The sequence below is a fragment of the Gobio gobio genome, assembly GCF_949357685.1.
Source record: "Gobio gobio genome assembly, chromosome: 7".
Classification (NCBI taxonomy): Eukaryota; Metazoa; Chordata; class Actinopteri; order Cypriniformes; family Gobionidae; genus Gobio; species Gobio gobio.
This window is the reverse complement of record NC_137103.1, coordinates 20529092-20548979: the sequence shown is the minus strand read 5'-3', so window position 1 is coordinate 20548979 and position 19888 is coordinate 20529092. Positions and strand designations below refer to the sequence as shown.

Below are 19888 nucleotides of genomic sequence, written 5' to 3'. Positions count from 1 at the left end.
AGAGGGCAAGCGCTGGGCAACTTGTTCTGCAGTGTAACGGTAATCATGCTGCATCATTCTTACGGTGCGTGTCCATTGGCGCAAAGTGTGTGGAGCAGAGCGAGCGTTTTCAGTTCATTTGGAACGGAAGTTGAGCTTCATGCTCGTGCATGAGCGTGAAGCTCATCGTATTTCTTGGCTGCTTAATGAGAGTTGTTTGATGATGAATCCGCTGCATTTATCAGTTTGGGGGGCACAGTTGTTTTACACTTATTTGGCGCTCCCTATTGTTGCAGGTGTATTATTGACATGTGAAAGTCTAGACTCTGAATATAAGACAACCCCATTTTTTCAGATGTATTTCCAAGAAAAAAAAAAACACTGTCTTAATTTGTCTTGATTTAATTTGTATTAAATCATAAAAATTATGTTATAAAATACATATCATAGGACTATTATTATTCTTACTTTTTTAAAATAAATTATGAATGATAAAAACAAGGTGTTAAAGGATTAGTTCACTTCAAAATGAAAATTTCCTGATATTTTACTTACCCCCATCTCATCTAAGATGAAAAGAAAATAAATTAAGTTTTTTTGAGAAAAACATTCCGGGATTTTTCTCCACACCATTGACTTCCATGGCAACCAAAATGTTGAAGGTCCAAATCAATGCGGTTTCAAAGGGATTCAGAGGTCCAGACGAGGAATAGGATCTTATCTAGCGAAACCATCTTTCATTTTAAAAAATAAATAAAAATGGATATACTTTTTAACCTAAATTGCTCATCTTGCGCTGCTCTGCGACGTACCAAGGATTGCGCAATCTAGTCGGAAAGGTCATGCTAGATGTAGGCGGAAGTACCGCCCCAAGCGAACATGCGAGGAATAATACAAACGACCTTTACCAAAAAACACTTCACCTTCAACTTCAAAATCGTCCGACATCGTTGGTTTACCTTTTTTTTGCTAAAGGGAATTTGCATTAGTCTTCGCATGTGCGCTTTGTAAACACCTGTGTGACCTTTACGACGTGATTGCGCAATCCTTTGCGCAGAGCAGAGCAGCGCAAGATGAGCAATTTAGGTTAAAAAGTATATTCATTTTTAATATATATTTTTTTTTATGACCGATGGTTTGGCTAGATAAGACCCTATTCTTCTTGGATCGCGCAGCACTTCTGAAGCCCTTCGAAGCCCTTTGAAACTGCATTGATTTGGACCTTCATCATTTTGGTTGCCATGGAAGTCTATGGTGTGGAGAAAAATCCTGGAATGTTTTCCTCAAAAAACGTATTTTCTTTTCGACTGAAGAAAGAAAGACATGAACATCTAGGATGAGATGGGGGTGAGTAAAATATCAGGAAATTTTCGTTTTGAAATGAACTAATCCTTTAATCTAATCCATAATCAATTGTTACATTTAATTGATTAGACATGTTTTTGGTTATTGCAATTTTAATAAACAAAACAAAAGAATGGTTTCGAGTTATAATAAAGCATAACAAGCACAAATAGCATTTGTTAAAAAATATATATATATTTTTTTTCATTTAACATTCATTTTAACTGATGATTATAATAATAATTGATTGTTTAATATTGTATACAGTGAAACCATAAAAAAAGGTTATTTTCTGAAATGGTTATCATAACGTGAATTATACTGTTACAACCCTAGTCACAATTAAAAATATATATATATATATATATGTATTAATTATTTAATAAATAATTCATATTTTGCATAAAGAATGGATTTTCATGACAATTCAGCACATTGCTAACAGCAAAAACAAACAAAATCATTGGCAGCATAAAACAATGTGTTAAATGTAAAAAAAAATGTGTACCACAGTATTTTTTTTTTTACTGTAGGAGTTGTTGACAATGTCAAACGTCATGATATATGTATGTGTGTGTATGTGTGACCTGGTCAAGTTTTTGTGTGATGCACCCAATCCCTGTGTCCGAATACGCCTACTTCTTACATACTATATAAGTAGGCGAAAAACAGTATGTTAGTATGATTTATTTATGATTTAGTTTAATTATATACAAGTAGTATGTCCGAAGTCGTAGTATTAATAAAACAGTAGGCGAAAAGTTCCCGGATGACTTACTACTTCTGACGAGATTCTGAGTGACAGTTTTGTGAAGCAACACAACTGAAGCCATAGGTCACATGACAGTGACAACATGGCGGATATAGTATGTCCAAATTTCATTCATACTACATACAGAACATACTTTTTAAACGGTTGTGAAGTAAGTTTCAATCCACCTTCTAGTATAGGGTTTTGGATGCAGTGAGTGTTCTGGATTCTGTTGACAACAATGACAATAATGTAGCAAAAACAGAGGGTTGATCTGTGAACTGTGTCCACTACAGCATCATCTGCTCCAGTGTTACATCTATGGGATATAGTGCACAATAAATAGCCATCATTGGCTATTTGAGTTATATATTAGTTGTGGTATGAAAGGCTTCTTACATAAATCAAACACAAAACATATCTACTTCCTCATATCTGCCTTGGGTACAGCAGAACATTACTTATAACGCACTGCTGTTGTTGAAAGCACTACAGAATTTCTGTGAGCAGATTTGATTGTGTCTTGTTTGTTAAGTTTAGCCCTTCCATTCTAGCATGCCCTCTGTCCATTAGCAAAACACTGGACAACATATTGGGTGAAAACAGTTTAAAACTCACACTCCACTCTCTTCTCCAGCATGGCTAGGCGATTTGTCACCTCAGTCTTCAGTTCGTTGATTTTAAATGCCCTTGGGGAGAACAGCGAGGCAGACCGGTGTAGATGGAGAGAAATATACAAAGATCATTTATCCTTGAAATACCAAAACGATTAAAAATTAAATCAAATGAAGGTCATCATGAATTAGCTGAGAAATGTAATATAAAATACAATAGCAGAGATGGGGATAATACCTGGAGAACTGCTCTGCCACTTGGGTCAGAACATTCTGGAAAAGCTCCTCTTTATCTGAGAGATGAGAAAACAATCCATATCCATAATCATGGCCAAACAATGATGTATGAAGTATTCCCCTATTTGATATATCTGTGTTTCCTCCTGTCAGCCTAAATAAAATAAGCAAAACATGTACAATGAATGAAGCATTCTGCAACAAACAGTAAATACTATAAATATATTCCTGGCATTCTTACCTTCTCTTCTATTAGAGAAACTATGACTTACACAAGGCTTGACACTTGGTTACAATTATACAGAGTGAGATTTGATATATACAACGATCATGCATAACATTATGTCCTAATATTGTGTTGGTCCCCTTTTTGTTGCCAAAACAGCCCTGACCCATTGAGGCATGGACTCCACTTGACCCCTGAAGCTGTGCTGTGGTATATGGCTCCAAGATGTTAGCAGCAGATCCTTTAAGTCATGTAAGTTGCAAGGTTGGGCCATGGATCGAATTTGTTTGTTCAGCACATCCCACAGATGCTTTATTGGATTGAGATCTTGGGAATTTGGAGGCCAAGTCAACACCTCAAATTCATTGTGGTGCTCCTCAAACCATTCCCGCAACCATTTTTGCTTTGTGGCAGGGCGCATTATCCTGCTGAAAGAGGCCACAGCCACCAGGGAATACCGTTTCCATGCACATGGTCTGCAGCAATGCTTAGGCATTGGTACGTGTCAAAGTAACATCCACATGGATGGCAGGACCTAAGGTTTCCCAAAGCATCACACTGGATCCGCCGGCATGCCTTCATCCCACAGTGCATCCTGGTGCCATGTGTTCCCCAGGTAAGCAACACACATGCACCCGGCCAAACACAGAATGTAAGAAAACATGATTCATCAGAGCAGGCCACCTTCTTCCATTGCTCCGTGGTCCAGTTCTGATGCTCACATACCCACTGTTGGTGCTTTCGGTGGTGGACAGGGGTCAGCATGGGCACCCTAACTGGTCTGCGGCTATGCAGCCCCATACTCAACAAACTGTGATGCACTGTGCATTCTGACAGCATTAACTTTTCGAGCAATTTGAGCTACAGTAGTCTGCTAAATCGGACCACACAGCCCAGCCTTCACTCCCCACGTGCATCAATGAGCCTTGGCCACCCATGACCCTGTCGCCGGTTCACCACTGTTCCTTCCTTGGACCACTTTTGATTAATACTGACCACTGCAGACCGGGAACACCCCACAAGAGCTGCAGTTTTGGAGATGCTCTGACCCAGTCGTCTAGCCATCACAATTTGGCCCTTGTCAAACTCGCTCAAATCCTCACGCTTGCCCATTTTTCCTGCTTCTAACACATCAACTTTGAGGACAAAATGTTCACTTGCTGAATAATATATCCCACCCACTAACATGTGCCGTGATTAAAAGATAATCAGTGTTATTCACATCACCTCTCAGTGGTCATAATGCTATGCCTGATCGGTGTACATACACACACACTTTCAATTGTAGCTCCACTCATTGTCTGGGCCAAATTTCAGCCTAATAAAAGAACCTGGCTGGGAAACAATTATTGGCTGGCTTTCATTGCCAAGGTTTGGCTGGTAAAAGCCATAAGGATAAGGTCACTGATTGGAAAGCTTTTAGCGCATATATTTAACCAATGTGAAAAAAGACATACAAAAACATTGTATGCAATGTAAATGGATTTCCTTTATTAAATGTTATATTTAAAGCTGCTGTCCATAACTTTTTTGTGTTCAAGATTTACAAAAATTATATAATGAGAATGTACAAATTTAATCCATTTTCCAAACTGTGTTTTGTCTTACCCTGAATCATTATGGTACACTTATAATTAGGGTTGGGAATCGTGAGAAATTTTCCGGTTCCGGTTCCGGTTCCGCCTAACGATTCCGGTTCCGATTCCGGTTCCATTAAAATTATTAAACAAATAGTGGTAAAGGAAAAAGGCACAATACGCAACTCAAACAATCCATTTTGTGTTTATTACTTGCTCTAAAATTTATTTACAGGTTGGCAATGTCAAAAAAGTCCTGTACTGTACATATATTACAGTATTAATTAAGCCATTCTTGCAACACATTTTTTTTCAAATGAACACCTCTGAAATTGTCTTATTACATTTTATCTCTCTGTCTCTGAATAAAACCAAGTTATAAATTATATTTATTAGTTATATTTATTAATTAGTTATATATTAATTTAATAGTAATTCAGTTATTCAGTGAACTTGTAAATAATAAATTGCAATTCAGCATTACAAAGGTAGCCTAATTGTGCCTAAACGCTTACCTAAACCATGGTGACTCAACGGTTGACAAATATATATATATATATATATATATATATATATAGGCTATATATATAGGCTATATATATAGGCCTTTCACTATAAATCTGGTATAAGCCCTGTGGCACTCTGTGCTGTAGCAAATGTTTTGTCAAATTGCTAGTGCAGCCTCCTTTGCATGTTATTAACTTTTCACGTGTTACATTTAGCTTCATTATCATTCATTCTTTGGAAATGAATCCATACTTGTGACTTTCTCTTCGCTATGCTGGTGGTCAACGAGAAAATATCTGACGCAAAACCGTAAATGTGAAGCGCGAGGGCTTTCAGTGCTGAACTGCGTTGCCCTCCTGGAAGCGGCAGGCAACGTAATTAATATTCATGATGAGGTGAGTCAGGGTTGCCAGGTTTTCACAACAAAACCCGCACAATTGCACAATCGTTTCAACCCGCGGACATGAAACACAGCCCGCGGCAACAGTGGAAAACGGGAAAGCGGGAAAATCACGGAGTTGGCAACACTGGCTGTCAATCGCTATGAAAGGATACGCTTCCAGCGCTTCGCACACACATTGCACCAGAACCGTTTTCGGAACCGAAACTTAGGAATTTCGCGCGGTTCTGGTATTTTTCAAAAATCAGTTTCGGTTCTGCATAAGAACCGGTTCTCGGTTCCCAACCCTACTTATAATACGTGTTTATGTTGGAACTATTTCAGACCGGACTGGTAGGAACAGCTGCGGAGGAGGACAGTCACTGCGTGACTCGCCATAGACATAAACAGAGAGAAGTAGCTCCGGCTGCAATGTTCTTCCGCAAGATGCATGCAGTTCTGTTTATTAACCGCTAGAGCGCAAAAAGTTACGGACCGCAGCTTTAACAATGTTATCTCATATTTCACTCTTAAAGGTGCTATAAGCAATGTCACACGTTTTTTAGGCGAAACATTTTTTGTCACATACAGCCAACATCTCCGTACTATCCACTAGCTGCCTGTCCCCTGAACACACTGTAAAAAACGCAGTCTCTGTAGTCAGCACAAGCTCCACAAACGGCAACAAAAACAAACTTGGGCAGTCTGGACAACGAAACATAATAAACAGTGCTCCAGCCAATAACCGACAAGAATGATTTGGGGGTTGAGGTTTGGGGTTAGTGCGCGTGCACATGAAGGGGTGTGTGTAGAAGAGAGAAGCATAAAGAGGGAAGTTCGAATTATATGATTTTGATATGGCCGACACTCGACCAAAGAGACAACATTTTGATGAACAACTTGCAACGAAAAGGGAAAAGGAGAAGGAACGCGCAAAGTCCCGAATTTACATCAGAAAAGCCTTCGAAAGGTGGCGAGAACTCCGGAGGAGGAGGGAGGGTCTAGCTAGCCTCTGTTTTGTTTGACAACACTTCGAACGTCAACAAGAAGTTACTCCACCCAGGATCGCTTAGAGCACCTTTAATGGTCTATTTATAAATGCATTCTCTTTATGCATCTCTTTAACCATATTATTTATTTATAAATGCATCTCTTTAACCAGAACTCTCAGGACCTCAGCTAAAATGAAACAATACTAAAACCGCCAGTAGGTGGCAGCAAATCACTGTCTTACAGTTTTTCTCAGTCGCTTTGGTACATTTCTCAGATCAGAATTGAAATTCTCAAAGCTACCTGTTCAATCTTCACATCATTGTGTCACTTGTGCACATCAAAAAAGCAGTTTCTCATTTCTTTGAACAAGTTGCAAATGCTTTGGTACATCCATGCAAATGATTATGTACAATTCTCTGCTGTTTCCTACATTATAATTTGCTCTGGTTATGTCATGTTGATCAAAATGTATTATAATGGGTCTGTGTTGAATAGTCTCACCCCCCACAACATTTAGGCATTAGTTCATAACATAAGTCTTTACATGCAAAATGGTTGAACAAGTTGTCATAAAATGTCAAGCATATTTCTATACATTTTCATTAGACGTTCACATTTCTACTTTTGTTTTTCTGTTTTTTTTTCTTTGTGCTATGCAGTGCTGTCTTTTCCTTTCTGTATCGCAATGACATGGTCTGTCAACAAATTACAGTACAAACAGTAAAAGCGTAAATGTGAATCTTGTCCAGTCTCTTGCATTCAAACTCCCACATACACTAAGGTGTAACCTACAATTTACAATAATTGTCATCAAAATTTTAGCCATATTTACATCAGAACATCCCTCCAGAGTACAGTTATATTGACAATATGACTAAGCAATTTGACTGTCTTATTCATACACAATGACACAAGGATTTGTCATTATAATGGCACTGACATGTTCATTGACACAGATATTTACTTTTGAGAGATGAACTAAGGATTTTGAGCAAGAGACTGGCTTTTAAAGGTAATCCATGATGTTTTGCTATTTGTACGAATTGTTTTGAGAAATGGACTTACTGTTTTGCAAATGTCGAGGATGATTCGAGAAATGTACCAAAGCGACTGAGAAAAACTGTAATGAGTGAGTCACCGAATCATTCAGTCAAATTATTTTAAAATGGCAGATTCATTCAGGGACAAAGGCAGTGATGAGCGAGTTGTTAAGCAATTCATTAGACGATTCATTCAAAAACGCGGATTTATTCAGTAATCAAACATCACTGTTTTGCTCGGAGACATGCAATGGCCTTCGTTGGCAAAATAGAGCAAAAACAGACAATATTGACAATATTTTGTCTAAAATGTAAGTCACCTAATATTAACTTCTTGTTTATTGAACTGTTGTATAAAAAATCATATAATATCTATACATTTGCAAATATGCTGAAAGTCGGGAAAACAGCGCTCTTTTGCTCATGTGGTATTGCTTATAAATATTAAAAACAAGACCTTATACGGAGACATTTTTGCAACATTACTTTGGATTTTGGGATCATTTTAATACATTTTGGTGCCATTTTAGCTCCTACCCTGGTGTGTACATGCCAGATGGCAGATTTCACACATATTCAAATAGTGTTATAATAATAGTGTTACAAAAGATTTCTATTTCATTCAGATTTCAGATGAAAAGTATTACTTTAAAGAACAGTTTAAATAATAAAGTTATTAAGTACACTTATTTTGATGTGCTGACTAACAAAGCCAACCAAAGTACATGTAAAGTACTTGACTGTAATTGTAAAGGGCCTTTGACATTGAGTGTGATTAAGCGTCACAAATGTACGACGCGATGATGCTCTTGAATCGAAACAATAGATCTCTATTGAGCTTTTCAGACCGGGCGCGATTAATCGCGGCACAACAAAGCGAGATTTCAATTTTCCAGTGTGTCAATTTTCTCCTCTGTTGCCCCGCGCTGAAACAGGCAGTCCAATTAGTTTTGAGCTTTACATCACATCCCTGGAGCCGCTGCTGTTGCACAAAAGAGAGAGATTGGTGGCACTTTTTAAAAAAAACAGTGTAAAAAAAGTGCAAAAAAGTATTCTGGAAGGGAGAAGAGAATGCATGATGAGTTCTTGTTATCAATGGTGTCTGAGAACAGATTTATTCTCACATGTTTACTTCATATTTCTTTATACAGAAAATTATTTCATTATTAATTATGAGATCTTGAAACAGCATACAGAACTCTGTGTATTTGTTCTCTTCCAGGTGCACGTGTTATGAGTCAGAGAGCGCTCATTCGGTCTAGATCTGTCATATTACATGATCATAACACCTGCCCTTCTGGATGACAACATCCTGTATACTTCCTCGTTCTGAATTCCAGATATAAAATCCCAGATATAAACGATTTTATGATGAACTATATGCCTTTCTCCACTGGCGTTCTATGATGTTCAAAGTGTTTCTAAGGATGCTGATTTTAAGAAGGCAGACTGAGATGATGAACGGGAACATGGTTTGTGTAACATTAGCAACACATTATTAGCAGTTTGATAACGTAGTCAAGAAAAAGGCTAATCATATTAATTACCGTTATGTGTCTGGTGCGTGCAGCGTTTACTACAGGAAAGTTAGCCGAGTGGATCTCTGAGCTGGTGTGTGTGAGTGGAGGCGGGGAAATTTGCATATTCATGGATCCGCGTATACTAATTGAAGCAAGGGTGTATAGCATAGACTGTAAAAAAATATGGACGTAGTGTCCGTGACGTCACCCATAGGATTCTGAAGAGCAGTTTTGAAGCGTAAAGTAGGGACGAGCTGGCCGTTGCCATCTTGGCAGCGCGTCACTCCCGGATAACAGAAAATGGGCAAAAAGGCGGGACGTGGGCGGAGCTGAGGTGACGCGATGACTAACAGGCAGCAGATAAACGGCTATCCACCTGTCACTCAAAGTGACCACGCCCTTAATTATGCAGAACTTTAAGGCTTTATATAATGTAAACGAATGAGTTATAAAAAAATTCACCCCCCTCACAGTTGTCATGTAGGGCAAAATTAGCCGTATAGACCAAAACAATTTGTACCAGGCTGTAAACATGTTCTTCTGCTGTAAAGTTGGGCATTTTAATATGGGGCTCAATGAGATTCTGCTCCATTCTGGAGCCTGTCTCTAGTGGCCAGTTGATGAATTGCAGTTTAAGTCACTTCCGTATTGGCTTCAAGAGAAACTGTGGGAGGTTGCCGCTTGGTGTATCGTTACATTCAGCTACGGGGGCCGGCACAGGACAAAAATACAGTCGTCGGAGAGAGTGACTAGCGTTCTGTAGAGCAGCTTGTCCGTTTAGGGCTACTGTAGAAACATTACGGCGCAAAATTGCGATTTCACTGTAAGGGGACCCGCAGTGTATGTAGATAGAAATGGCTCATTCTAAGATTATAAAAACATAACGGTACATTATGTAAGGTCTTTATACACCACTGAAAACATAGTTATGTATATTATATTGCATTTCTGTCAATAGATCCTCATAAATAGTACACACTGCACCTTTAAGGCATGAAGACATTTTTTTCACAGAAAAACAAAAACAAAAAACGTTTAAATAGCCTGTGTAATTTTGGTGATCAAAGATGAGTTTTAAGGGATACAATTATTGACTACAGGGGGACTTTAACTTTTCAGGACGCGTTCTGCACACTTTGACATCATATTGACAAAATTGCATTTACCATACAATTAGGTGTCCGAGAACATTACATTCAGTCTGCACTTAAGTATATTATTTCCACTCATTTTTTCTTCACCAACAATAGCCAACTGAAAACGTGTGCTCTAATACTGCAGATTTTCACAAAATAGTCCATGCATATATAAAATGTGCATACTATGCACAGTATGCATATACTGCAGAAACAGTATCATGGTAGTAAAAAAAATACCCACAGTATTTGTGCATAACTGATGGGATATTGAAAAACAAAGCAGAAAAACTACATGGCGTTGACAATAAATCTGCTGAGAAATCGCCCTGGAATGCAGATGAATCAGAGAATCTGTCCAAAAAAAGAAACTTGTATATCTGAGTTTGCTTTGAAATCAATAAAAAGTTATAATCACTTTTCTGCTTATGATAACACAGATAGATTGAAAAGACTGCAGTCCACCCCCGCTGCAGGAGTGTTCCCACAATGATAAATGGAGTCGCTCTTGTGCTCACACGCAGCTTTCCACACACTCCATTTATGGAGATTTGAGAACATATGAGTGATCACTCTAGAGCTCTTTCGGTCTTCATAATAAAACAAACTCCATTTTCTCATTTCAATCGGAATGTAAACACTATCAGTGAAAGCACAGTGTTGAACATGTGATTCATACATACATAAACATTTAGGGGATGTGAAATGACATAACATGCAGAACATCTGACACTTACCTGCAAGTTGTCCGCCAGTTATGGGCACCACTTTGTACGGCAACCTTCAAAAACACATTAGGACACACAAACGCAGTTACAAAGCAGTTGGCGCCACACTAAAACACGTCCCCTCTGCCTAAATGACAGTCAAGTTACTCCTCACGAGAGATGCCGTTTTCTGTAGTATTACTATCCAAGATGTCTACTCCTATGGCCGCCCATTGTGATTGTGACTGGTGAATGGACTCTCAAAGAGTGACTTCCCCTTTATCTTTATCTGGCCGCCATCCATTGTTTGTCTAGCATGTAGGGCAGATTTCCATATAACCAACAGATAAGGCACAGACAGTAGGCTACTTTACTGGGCGTCTCACCTCTGAATGTTTGAACTGCGTCTTTATGTTTTATCTGTGTCTATTTTTTTTCCTTAGTGTGCAAATTGGTGTTAGATTGGCTCATTGGTTTTATATTATAAAATCTCCAACATTTAGTATTTGCTGTTAGCTAAAACAGGGAATGCATGCAAAGACAGTTCAAATACACCAAAAAGTTTGGCCATCACTTTTCAGAACTAACCTGTAGAAAAAAGGTCCATATAAAAAAGTAATAAAATGACTCGTATATATAAAAATAAAAACACCATATGGTGGAGCATTTGTAATTAAATCTTGAGATTCTGACTAAATTAGATGTTGTTTAGGCCTAGACATTTGTCTGTCAAACTGATTCAGAGCCCTACTGCATATATATAAGCCACTTTTAAAGTTTAAAAGCACTGCATTTATGTTTATAAATGGGATGGGGGCAAAGTTACCTCTCTGAGTTGTTTGGCATTGTGGGGTCGATGGAGACCATTGCTCCTGTTGAGTCCAGAAGGGAAATGGTGGTGTTCCTGTCAGCAGCAGACACATTCTCTAAATATGGGAGCACTTCAAAAGTGGGAACACTTTAACCGCACACACATGTCTGGTTCGCTAACTTTGTGGGGACTTTCCATAGACGTATTGGTTTTTATGCTGAACAAACTGTATATTCTATCCCCTTACACTAACCCTACCCCTACCTACACATCACACAAAACTTTCTGCATTTTTACATTTTAATTTGTCAAAAACATGTGCATACGCGCCCACACACACACACACGCACGCATCATACTGTACCTGGCAAGCCCTGTGGCAGTGCAGAATAACTCCTTTATATCACATGGGCTGCAGAAACGGCTGAACACCACCTAAAAGAAACACAATGTCTGTTCAGTATCTCTAAAACTAACTACTTCAAATCTTGAAAAAGGAAACTTCTTCATGCTATGTTAAAGATGAAAAAGATCTGATCATGGGGTTTGAAACACAATTAATATTCAGTATTAAATATATATTTAGAATATTATCAGTTTAACTGCACTGACACTGCAATTTTGATCGGATGAGCACACTATTTGACTGAATTGAGCTGGATAATGATACTAACTTCAACACTGCAAAATCGACACTGTTATTGAACTAAAATGAATCAATACTGAACTCACTTTATATTTGATGAATTTTAGATTATCAACAGTTATTTTTCTGTTTATTAACGTGAAGCTGCTTTGAAACTTCATATGTATAAAGGACTGTATAAATACATTTTTCTCCAAAAAGTGAAAATTGTCATTACCTTCACACATCATGGTAATAACATTTTTCACTTACACAAGTTACATGTCAATGGAATTTAAAAATGAATTTGTTTCTGAATTAAAATGATCAAATACTGTACAGTTTCGGTAATGATACCTAATGAAGCAATTTTCAGACTTTGATGTCAAAATCATAAAATGTATTACATTTCTTATTTTCAAATAGTCTATATGCCGTCCTGGCAGAAATATGCTGCCCAGTTACTTTTTATTATCATTCCAAGAAAACCAAATATAAAGTATTCTGCAAATTTTCTAAAATGCATGGCATGGTAATAATGACAGCAGTATTAAGGACAGCAGTTCGTGGTTATAAAAATCTTACAAATGGTAGACATAAATGCAAAATGATTTGAAAATATAGTTTTTACACTCTTGTGAAGAAGTTCAAAGAACAATTTCCCAGATTTTTAACACTTTTTATAGAAGAATTTATACATTCTGGGCAATCGGCAAGCACAAAATAGCAGAAATCTTTCAAAATTAGGAGAAAGTAATTACAGTGATAATAATAATAATACAGTTTAACACTTTTTTTGTAATCTCTTCATTAAAAACCACATGTTTCTTTAAAATCACCTATGAGGCGGAATCAACCTGACTATGATTATCTTCCTGGTTTCGATATATGATGCTGACCATTACAGATTATTTATTAATTATTCGAAACTCTGCACAAAGCCAAGGCCAAGTGCTGTCATCCATCATTTGCATGTAGTGTCAGTCCTGATGCTGAGCACTCTGACCCACTTACAACACAACAGGACAGCAAAAACAGGTGACATACACACAAAAAAAAGACAATGAAGGGGGTGCAGCTGACAGACCGAATGAAAGAAGAGGGAAAAATAATAAGTCTTAGAGCTTGAAAGACAGATGAGAATGAGCAAAAGAGTGGGAGAAAGAGAGAGAAAGGGAATTGTTTCCTAATACAATTGCAGGTTCTGAGTTCAAAGATAAGAAATACTTATTAGTGTCTAAAAAAGAGCTTCTAATGGAGCACTTTGTCAAAGATGAAACATAAAACCCACAACTAATCGCCTTGGAGAAAAGAGACAATAAAATGATGTACCACCAATCACAGAGCAAAAATAAATCAGCCATATTAGCTTAATTTTAACAGTGGAGAGAACTTTCTAGCATCTTCGAGGGACAATGTGAGATTTTAGAAAAAGGCCTGAAGATATACAGTTGCACTAGAGCTAGACTAAAACAAAATACATGATATTTTGCCACTTCTCCTGTAATATACAGTGTCGTGTGTGTGCAGTGGAGTGGATACACAGATCTGCTCATTAAAATGTCCTTTTGTTTTTCTTTGTGTTCTAGGCTTTTATATGCTGATTATTTTGTTCTTGTGCCAAAGCTGAACAATGGCAAGCAGATGCACATTTGTAACTAAAAGAACAAAACCCAGATTTTACTCTAATGTATGCAAAACACACTCATTTGTTGCAATTAATTACTTGGTCACAAACTTCTATGTACTTACCTTTTTCACCTAATACATTTTAATGCAGGGGTGTCAAATCCTGCTCCTGGAGGGCCACTGTCCTGCAAAGTTCAGCTCAAACCCCAAACACACCTGAACCAGCTAATCAAGGCCTTACTAGGTTTTTTTTTTTTTAGGCATACTAGAAACTTCCAGGCAGGTGTGTTGAGGCAGGTTGGAGCTAAACTCTGCAGAACCGAGTCCTCCTGTGGTGAAAATCAAGTTTTTAATGTTGTTCATATGAGATATTTTTAATATGCTTCAAGACAAACCATGAGCAAATTCTAAGTCCACATAATTTCGGAGTATTTTCTCCTTAAAACAGCAGTGAAAAATGACGCGTTTTGAAATCGCAGGTGTTCTCTACATCACAAACTACCTTGTAACCAATCACGTCAATGTGCGGGCGAGATTTAGCATATCAATAACTATGCTGTGAAGCAGGGGAGTCTCAAGAGAAGCCATACCGGTACATTTTTCTGTTGATATGAAAAATCGGGTACATTTAGCAATGTAGCATTAGCAGGTGAATTATGCATATGATGTACACCGATCAGGCATAACCTAATATTGTGTTGCTCCCCCTTTTGCTGCCAAAACAGCCCTGACCCATTGAGGCATGGACTCCACTTGACCCCTGAAGGTGTGCTGTGGTATCTGGCACCAAGATGTTAGCAGTAGATCCTTTAAGTCCTGTAAGTTGCGAGGTGGGGCCTCCATGGATCGGACTTGTTTGTTCAGCACATCCCACAGATGCTCGATTGGATTGAGACAGGGGTCAGCATGAGCACCCTGACTGGTCTGCGTCTATGCAGCCCCATACTCAACAAACTGCGATGCACTGTGCATTCTGACACCTTTCTATCAGAACCAGCATTAACTTCTTGAGCAATATGAGCTACAGTAGCTCGTCTGTTTGATCAGACAACACAGCCCAGCCTTCGCTCCCCACGTGCATCAATGAGCCTTGGCCACCCATGATGACCCTGTCGCCGGTTCTCCACTGTTCCTTCCTTGTACCACTTTTGATAGATACTGACCACTGCAGACTGGGAACACCCCACAAGAGCTGCAGTTTTGGAGATGCTCTGACCCAGTCGTCTAACCATCACAATTTGGCCCATGTCAAACTCGCTCAAATCCTTCCGCTTGCCCATTTTCCCTGCTTATAACACATCAACTTTGAGGACAAAATGTTCACTTGCCGCCTAATATATCCCACACACTAACAGGTGCCGTGATTAAAAGACAATCAGTGTAATTCACTTCACATGTCATAATGTTATGCCTGATCGTTGTATATTATGATGTTATGATGAACTATATGCATTTCTCCACTGACGTTCTATGATGTTCAAAGTGTTTTCTAAGGATGCTGATTTTTAGAAGGCAGCTCTGACTGAGATGGCGAATGGGAACACGGTTTGTGTAACATTAGCAACACATTATTAGCTGTTTGATAATGTAGTGAAGAAAAAGGCTAATCATATTAATAACTGTTATGTGTCCAGCGTTACATAAAACGCATTACCCTTCTGATGCATCAATTTGTATATGAGCCTGTATAATTCACTCTTCCACTTTTTCTTAATCAGTTTCTGGTTGAAACATATATAGCTGAATTAAACTGGTATTTCCACTTGACTTTTTCTGGATTCCATTTGAATGGTTTAGTAATAATCAAAAAGCATGTCTAACTAATTAAATTCATAAAAACAACAACTTTTATTTTGACAGGTTGCCATGAAGACTTTTGAGTTTCTGTGTTTATGATACGACGATAGTTTTGCTCAAATGAAACAGTAAACTGCTGATGAAGTGACTCTCAGAACGGCTCTGGAGATAAAGTTCATGCAAGATTGTCCTCGCATAGCGAGGCGGCAGAGGCTGAAAACACTGCAAGCGTCACGTGTGCTTCAGTGTGTGTGTGTGTGTGTGCGTGGTAAATGAAACCGCATGTCTGCGCCATTCACTCACACAGAGAAATGCAAAATATGCAGGATTCATATTTAAATAGTCTTTTGCAGTTTAATATTCACAGACACTAGTCTATTTCACGATTTGATTTTAGTGTACTGACCTGCTTTTTATTTATTCATCAAAAATGTAAATTCTGTTTTTATGACTGAATTCAATGATTCTGTCCCACAGGGGGGGAAAAAAGCCAATTCAGGTTGTTGGTAGATTAAGATTGCTCAAGTAGATTGGTATATTTAACATTGAATGACTTAATGAAACTTAGGGTTATACGTTGTAAAATAATAAAGGCACCAATATGCCATCCTGTAAACATTGTTTATGTATTTTTACAGTGAACTTCTGGCACCCACAGCAATTTTTTATATCCAATAGCATAATTTATAGTGCAATTACACACCGTAGTAGTTAAGACACTTAATATAAAGTCTGAAGATAACTGACTGTTACTTGGATACCTGTAAATTAACTGATAATATATCGACCATGCCTAATCTATTTAATTAGAAACATTATTAAAGGAAATCAGACCAGCTGTTCTGACAGATTTGAAACAGACTTCTGAAAACATGACATACTGGCTGAGTTTTATAACGTGACGAAGCATCACATACAGGGTGCTCGCCTCAGTGTGTAAAAACTAATCAAATGTTTTATGTAGGCAAACAGGAGACATTGAAAAAGAGGGTGCAATTAAGAGTGGAAGAGGAAATGTACAGTTCACTAACACAGATCAGTGGAAATGAGGAAAAATTATTTACTCAGACTATACATGTTTAAACTCTGTTATAGATGGACGGTAAATTCAAAAACAGAAAAAAAACTATTATGTAACATAAATAATCTCCAGAGCCATATAGTTGAATCAGTCTGCAAATTTATGTTTTCCATTTTCAAAAGGCGAGTTTTCAAGTAAATTTCTTTCAGATTTTAAACATTCTTTAAGAGAGTTAGTATCTTTAAACACAACATTGCACATTGTAATTGCTAAATGTTTTAATATGCAAGGATGTATTTAAAGTAGTAAGAGCATTGACAGTTTCCCAATTCATTTAGCTTTCTCCTTAAGGGCATGGCACTAAAAGTTGTTCATTAAAAAGAGAATTTAACATGCTTCTGTAAATTTAAATTTTGAATTAAAATGTCTTTAGATCACAAATATCCATTTTCAATAATCAGTGGTTCAATATTTATTAAGATTGTTTTCTACTAATAAACCTAACAACAACAAAAAGATTAAAAGTGATTATACAAGATTAAAATAATTAAAATGAGAGACTTGCCCTTAAAAGGTTCATATTACGTGGAGTTGTTACATAAATTATTTTTATTTTCGTTTTATTCTGACATTTTATGAAATTGTGTGTATGTATATATATATATATATATATATATATATATATATATATATATATATATATATATATATATATATATATATAGTAGTTTTAGTATATATAGTATTTGTATAGTATATTTTATAGTTTTTTTATTTTGTTTTATTCTGACATTTTATGAAATTGTATGTATGTATGTATGTATGTATGTATGTATGTATGTATGTATGTATATATATATATATATATATATATATATATATATATATATATATATATATATATATATATATATATATATATATATAATAGCTGCACAAAATGTATGTATAGCCTAATAGTTAATCAAAAGAGAATTCAAAATTCAACATTCTTAAACCAGTTTTAACTAATAATCATTATGTTTATATAATGTATGTTTACCCATATATCATGTTTATTCCTTCGTAATAATTCTACAGATAATAAAATGGCTTTTAACTTTCTAAAAACAGTTCAATCGTGAATTGTGTGCTGTCTCTACTCCCCCAACACAATGCCATGCATGTAGTGAGAGTTTGCGCGTCACTCGAGCGTTTTACCTTCTGAACCCGTCCATCCACGTCCAGGTATATCATCCGATACGCCGAAGACGCGCTGCCCATCTCGTCCCACTCTCGCTCCGTTCACTGCCCTGGACTATCGGCTCCCGTTCGGTGCTAATATAAAGTTCTGCCTGTTTCTTTGAAATGGAAGAGATTTAATAACGCAGAGACCGTGCTGCTCATTGCCACTGATCTCTCAACTCATCGCGCCCCCTTCACTCCCACTAGTGCACGCGCAAAAAGAGAAAAAACGCACGCGCTCTCCTTATGATCTCCATAGTAACCGAGCCATACAAGGACGCGCGAGGATGCAGTGTGAAAGGGTCATGCAGCAGCATTCCTATTGTATATTGAATTAAATATTAACCCCCCCCCCCCCCCCCCCCCCCCAAAAAAAAAAAAAGATTTTTCTAATATGAGGTGAACATAAAGGCGAAAGCAATTCTACTTCATTTTCTATTAGCAGATTTCTATTTCTACACGAAATCTATTAGCAAATGTATATGCTAATTTATTAGAATAGGCATACCAAAATGTTATTACAGATAAAGTGGAAAAAAATAAATATTTCCAAATGTGACATTCATCAAAATACACTTAGGTAAACCTATAATAATGACTTACATTTTAGAGATGTTGGGTCGGATTTCGCGGGAAATTGCATGCCACGCCATTTACTGTGTGAAAAGTAACTAATACCGTCGAGTGTGAGAGAAGAAACAGTTTAACAATCATTCAAGATGGCTTGTAAAGCAAAAGTTAACTTTTTGTCATAATGAACTAATGGGAAAACCGACCATGAATCATTCAAAACGCCAAATTTCCGTGGAATCGCCGTTGTAAAAAGTTAAACAAAACATCCATCCGCTCCGATAAGATGTGTTCATCGGTGCATCGAATATTCATCCGCGCAGAGGAGCAAAGCCGAAGCGCAACCAAAACAATGTTTTTCCGCTAAAGCGAAACGCATGCAGTTTTTTTTATCTCAACAGATTGAGTGCCAAAAGTTGCATAGCCTATACTGTATCTGTAATTAATTTGTTTAAAACAGAACATGTTTTAAAATATTTTTAATCAGATTTTTTTCTGTGCACTCAATATAACCTTCCGACCTGCTAGTCCTTTCCTTTATTGTACAATTCTGTTTTACTGAAGATATGTTTTCTTAATTAACTAGGCTACCTTCAATAACATAATTTGTACTTAGAAGAAAAAAAAACAGCACAAAATTAAATCTTAACATCCTTAAATCACAATAAAAAAAAATAAGTTTAAAAGGTGTAGTTGGAATAACATTGACATAATGTGAGAACTGCTGATACACTTGATGGCAGAATAAAGAATTCATGAAGGTGAGTCTGTGATGTGGGCAGTGAGGTGGCAAAATGAACAGACGGGGTTCAGCGCTGTAGTCATTCAGGGGAAGTGTGTGATTCCCTGTGGCAAATCAAATGAATCATCTGTTAAACTGTAATGACCCAGGCACTGAAACACGCTCATTATACTCAATTATATGCATGTATGAATTCACACACCATGGAATACTTATCCTTTCAAACATAGACTGTATCTGTTTTGTTCTCATTGACTGAATGCCACCTGTCTGTGTATGTGTGCACTGATGTGTCACCTGCATATGGACACTCAAGCACTCAATGACTCACACTGACCTCTTAAGAGGAGACCCGTGTCTGTGTGGCTGTATAATATCTTATTATCTAGAGCTAGAGCTCCACTGGCCATTTATTTTATGTAAAAAGAAGCTTCTACTCTTTTTGTCCATTCATCCAGT

At 37.3% G+C, this 19888-nt stretch overlaps 1 protein-coding gene across 7 annotated transcripts in view; it reads right to left on the bottom strand.

The window, feature by feature from the left end:
- Positions 1-18327, bottom strand: part of pde9aa (phosphodiesterase 9aa) — a 45071-nt gene extending 26744 nt beyond the window's left edge. For 2 of the 7 annotated variants that reach the window (XM_079821994.1, XM_079821997.1), the window contains exons 1-6: positions 18094-18313; positions 12186-12256; positions 11837-11914; positions 11041-11084; positions 2927-2981; positions 2693-2763 (exon numbers count right to left, since the gene is read on the bottom strand). In XM_079821994.1, coding sequence (XP_079678120.1) covers positions 2693-2763; positions 2927-2981; positions 11041-11084; positions 11837-11914; positions 12186-12256; positions 18094-18156 — 382 coding nt within the window. In that variant the 5' untranslated portion in view covers positions 18157-18313. Of the gene's footprint in view, positions 1-2692; positions 2764-2926; positions 3080-11040; positions 11258-11836; positions 11915-12185; positions 12257-18093 lie in introns of those variants that run through there. The other 5 variants (XM_079821999.1, XM_079821998.1, XM_079821996.1 and 2 more) reach the window with 4 other exon arrangements.
- Positions 18328-19888: the final 1561 nt, after the last annotated feature.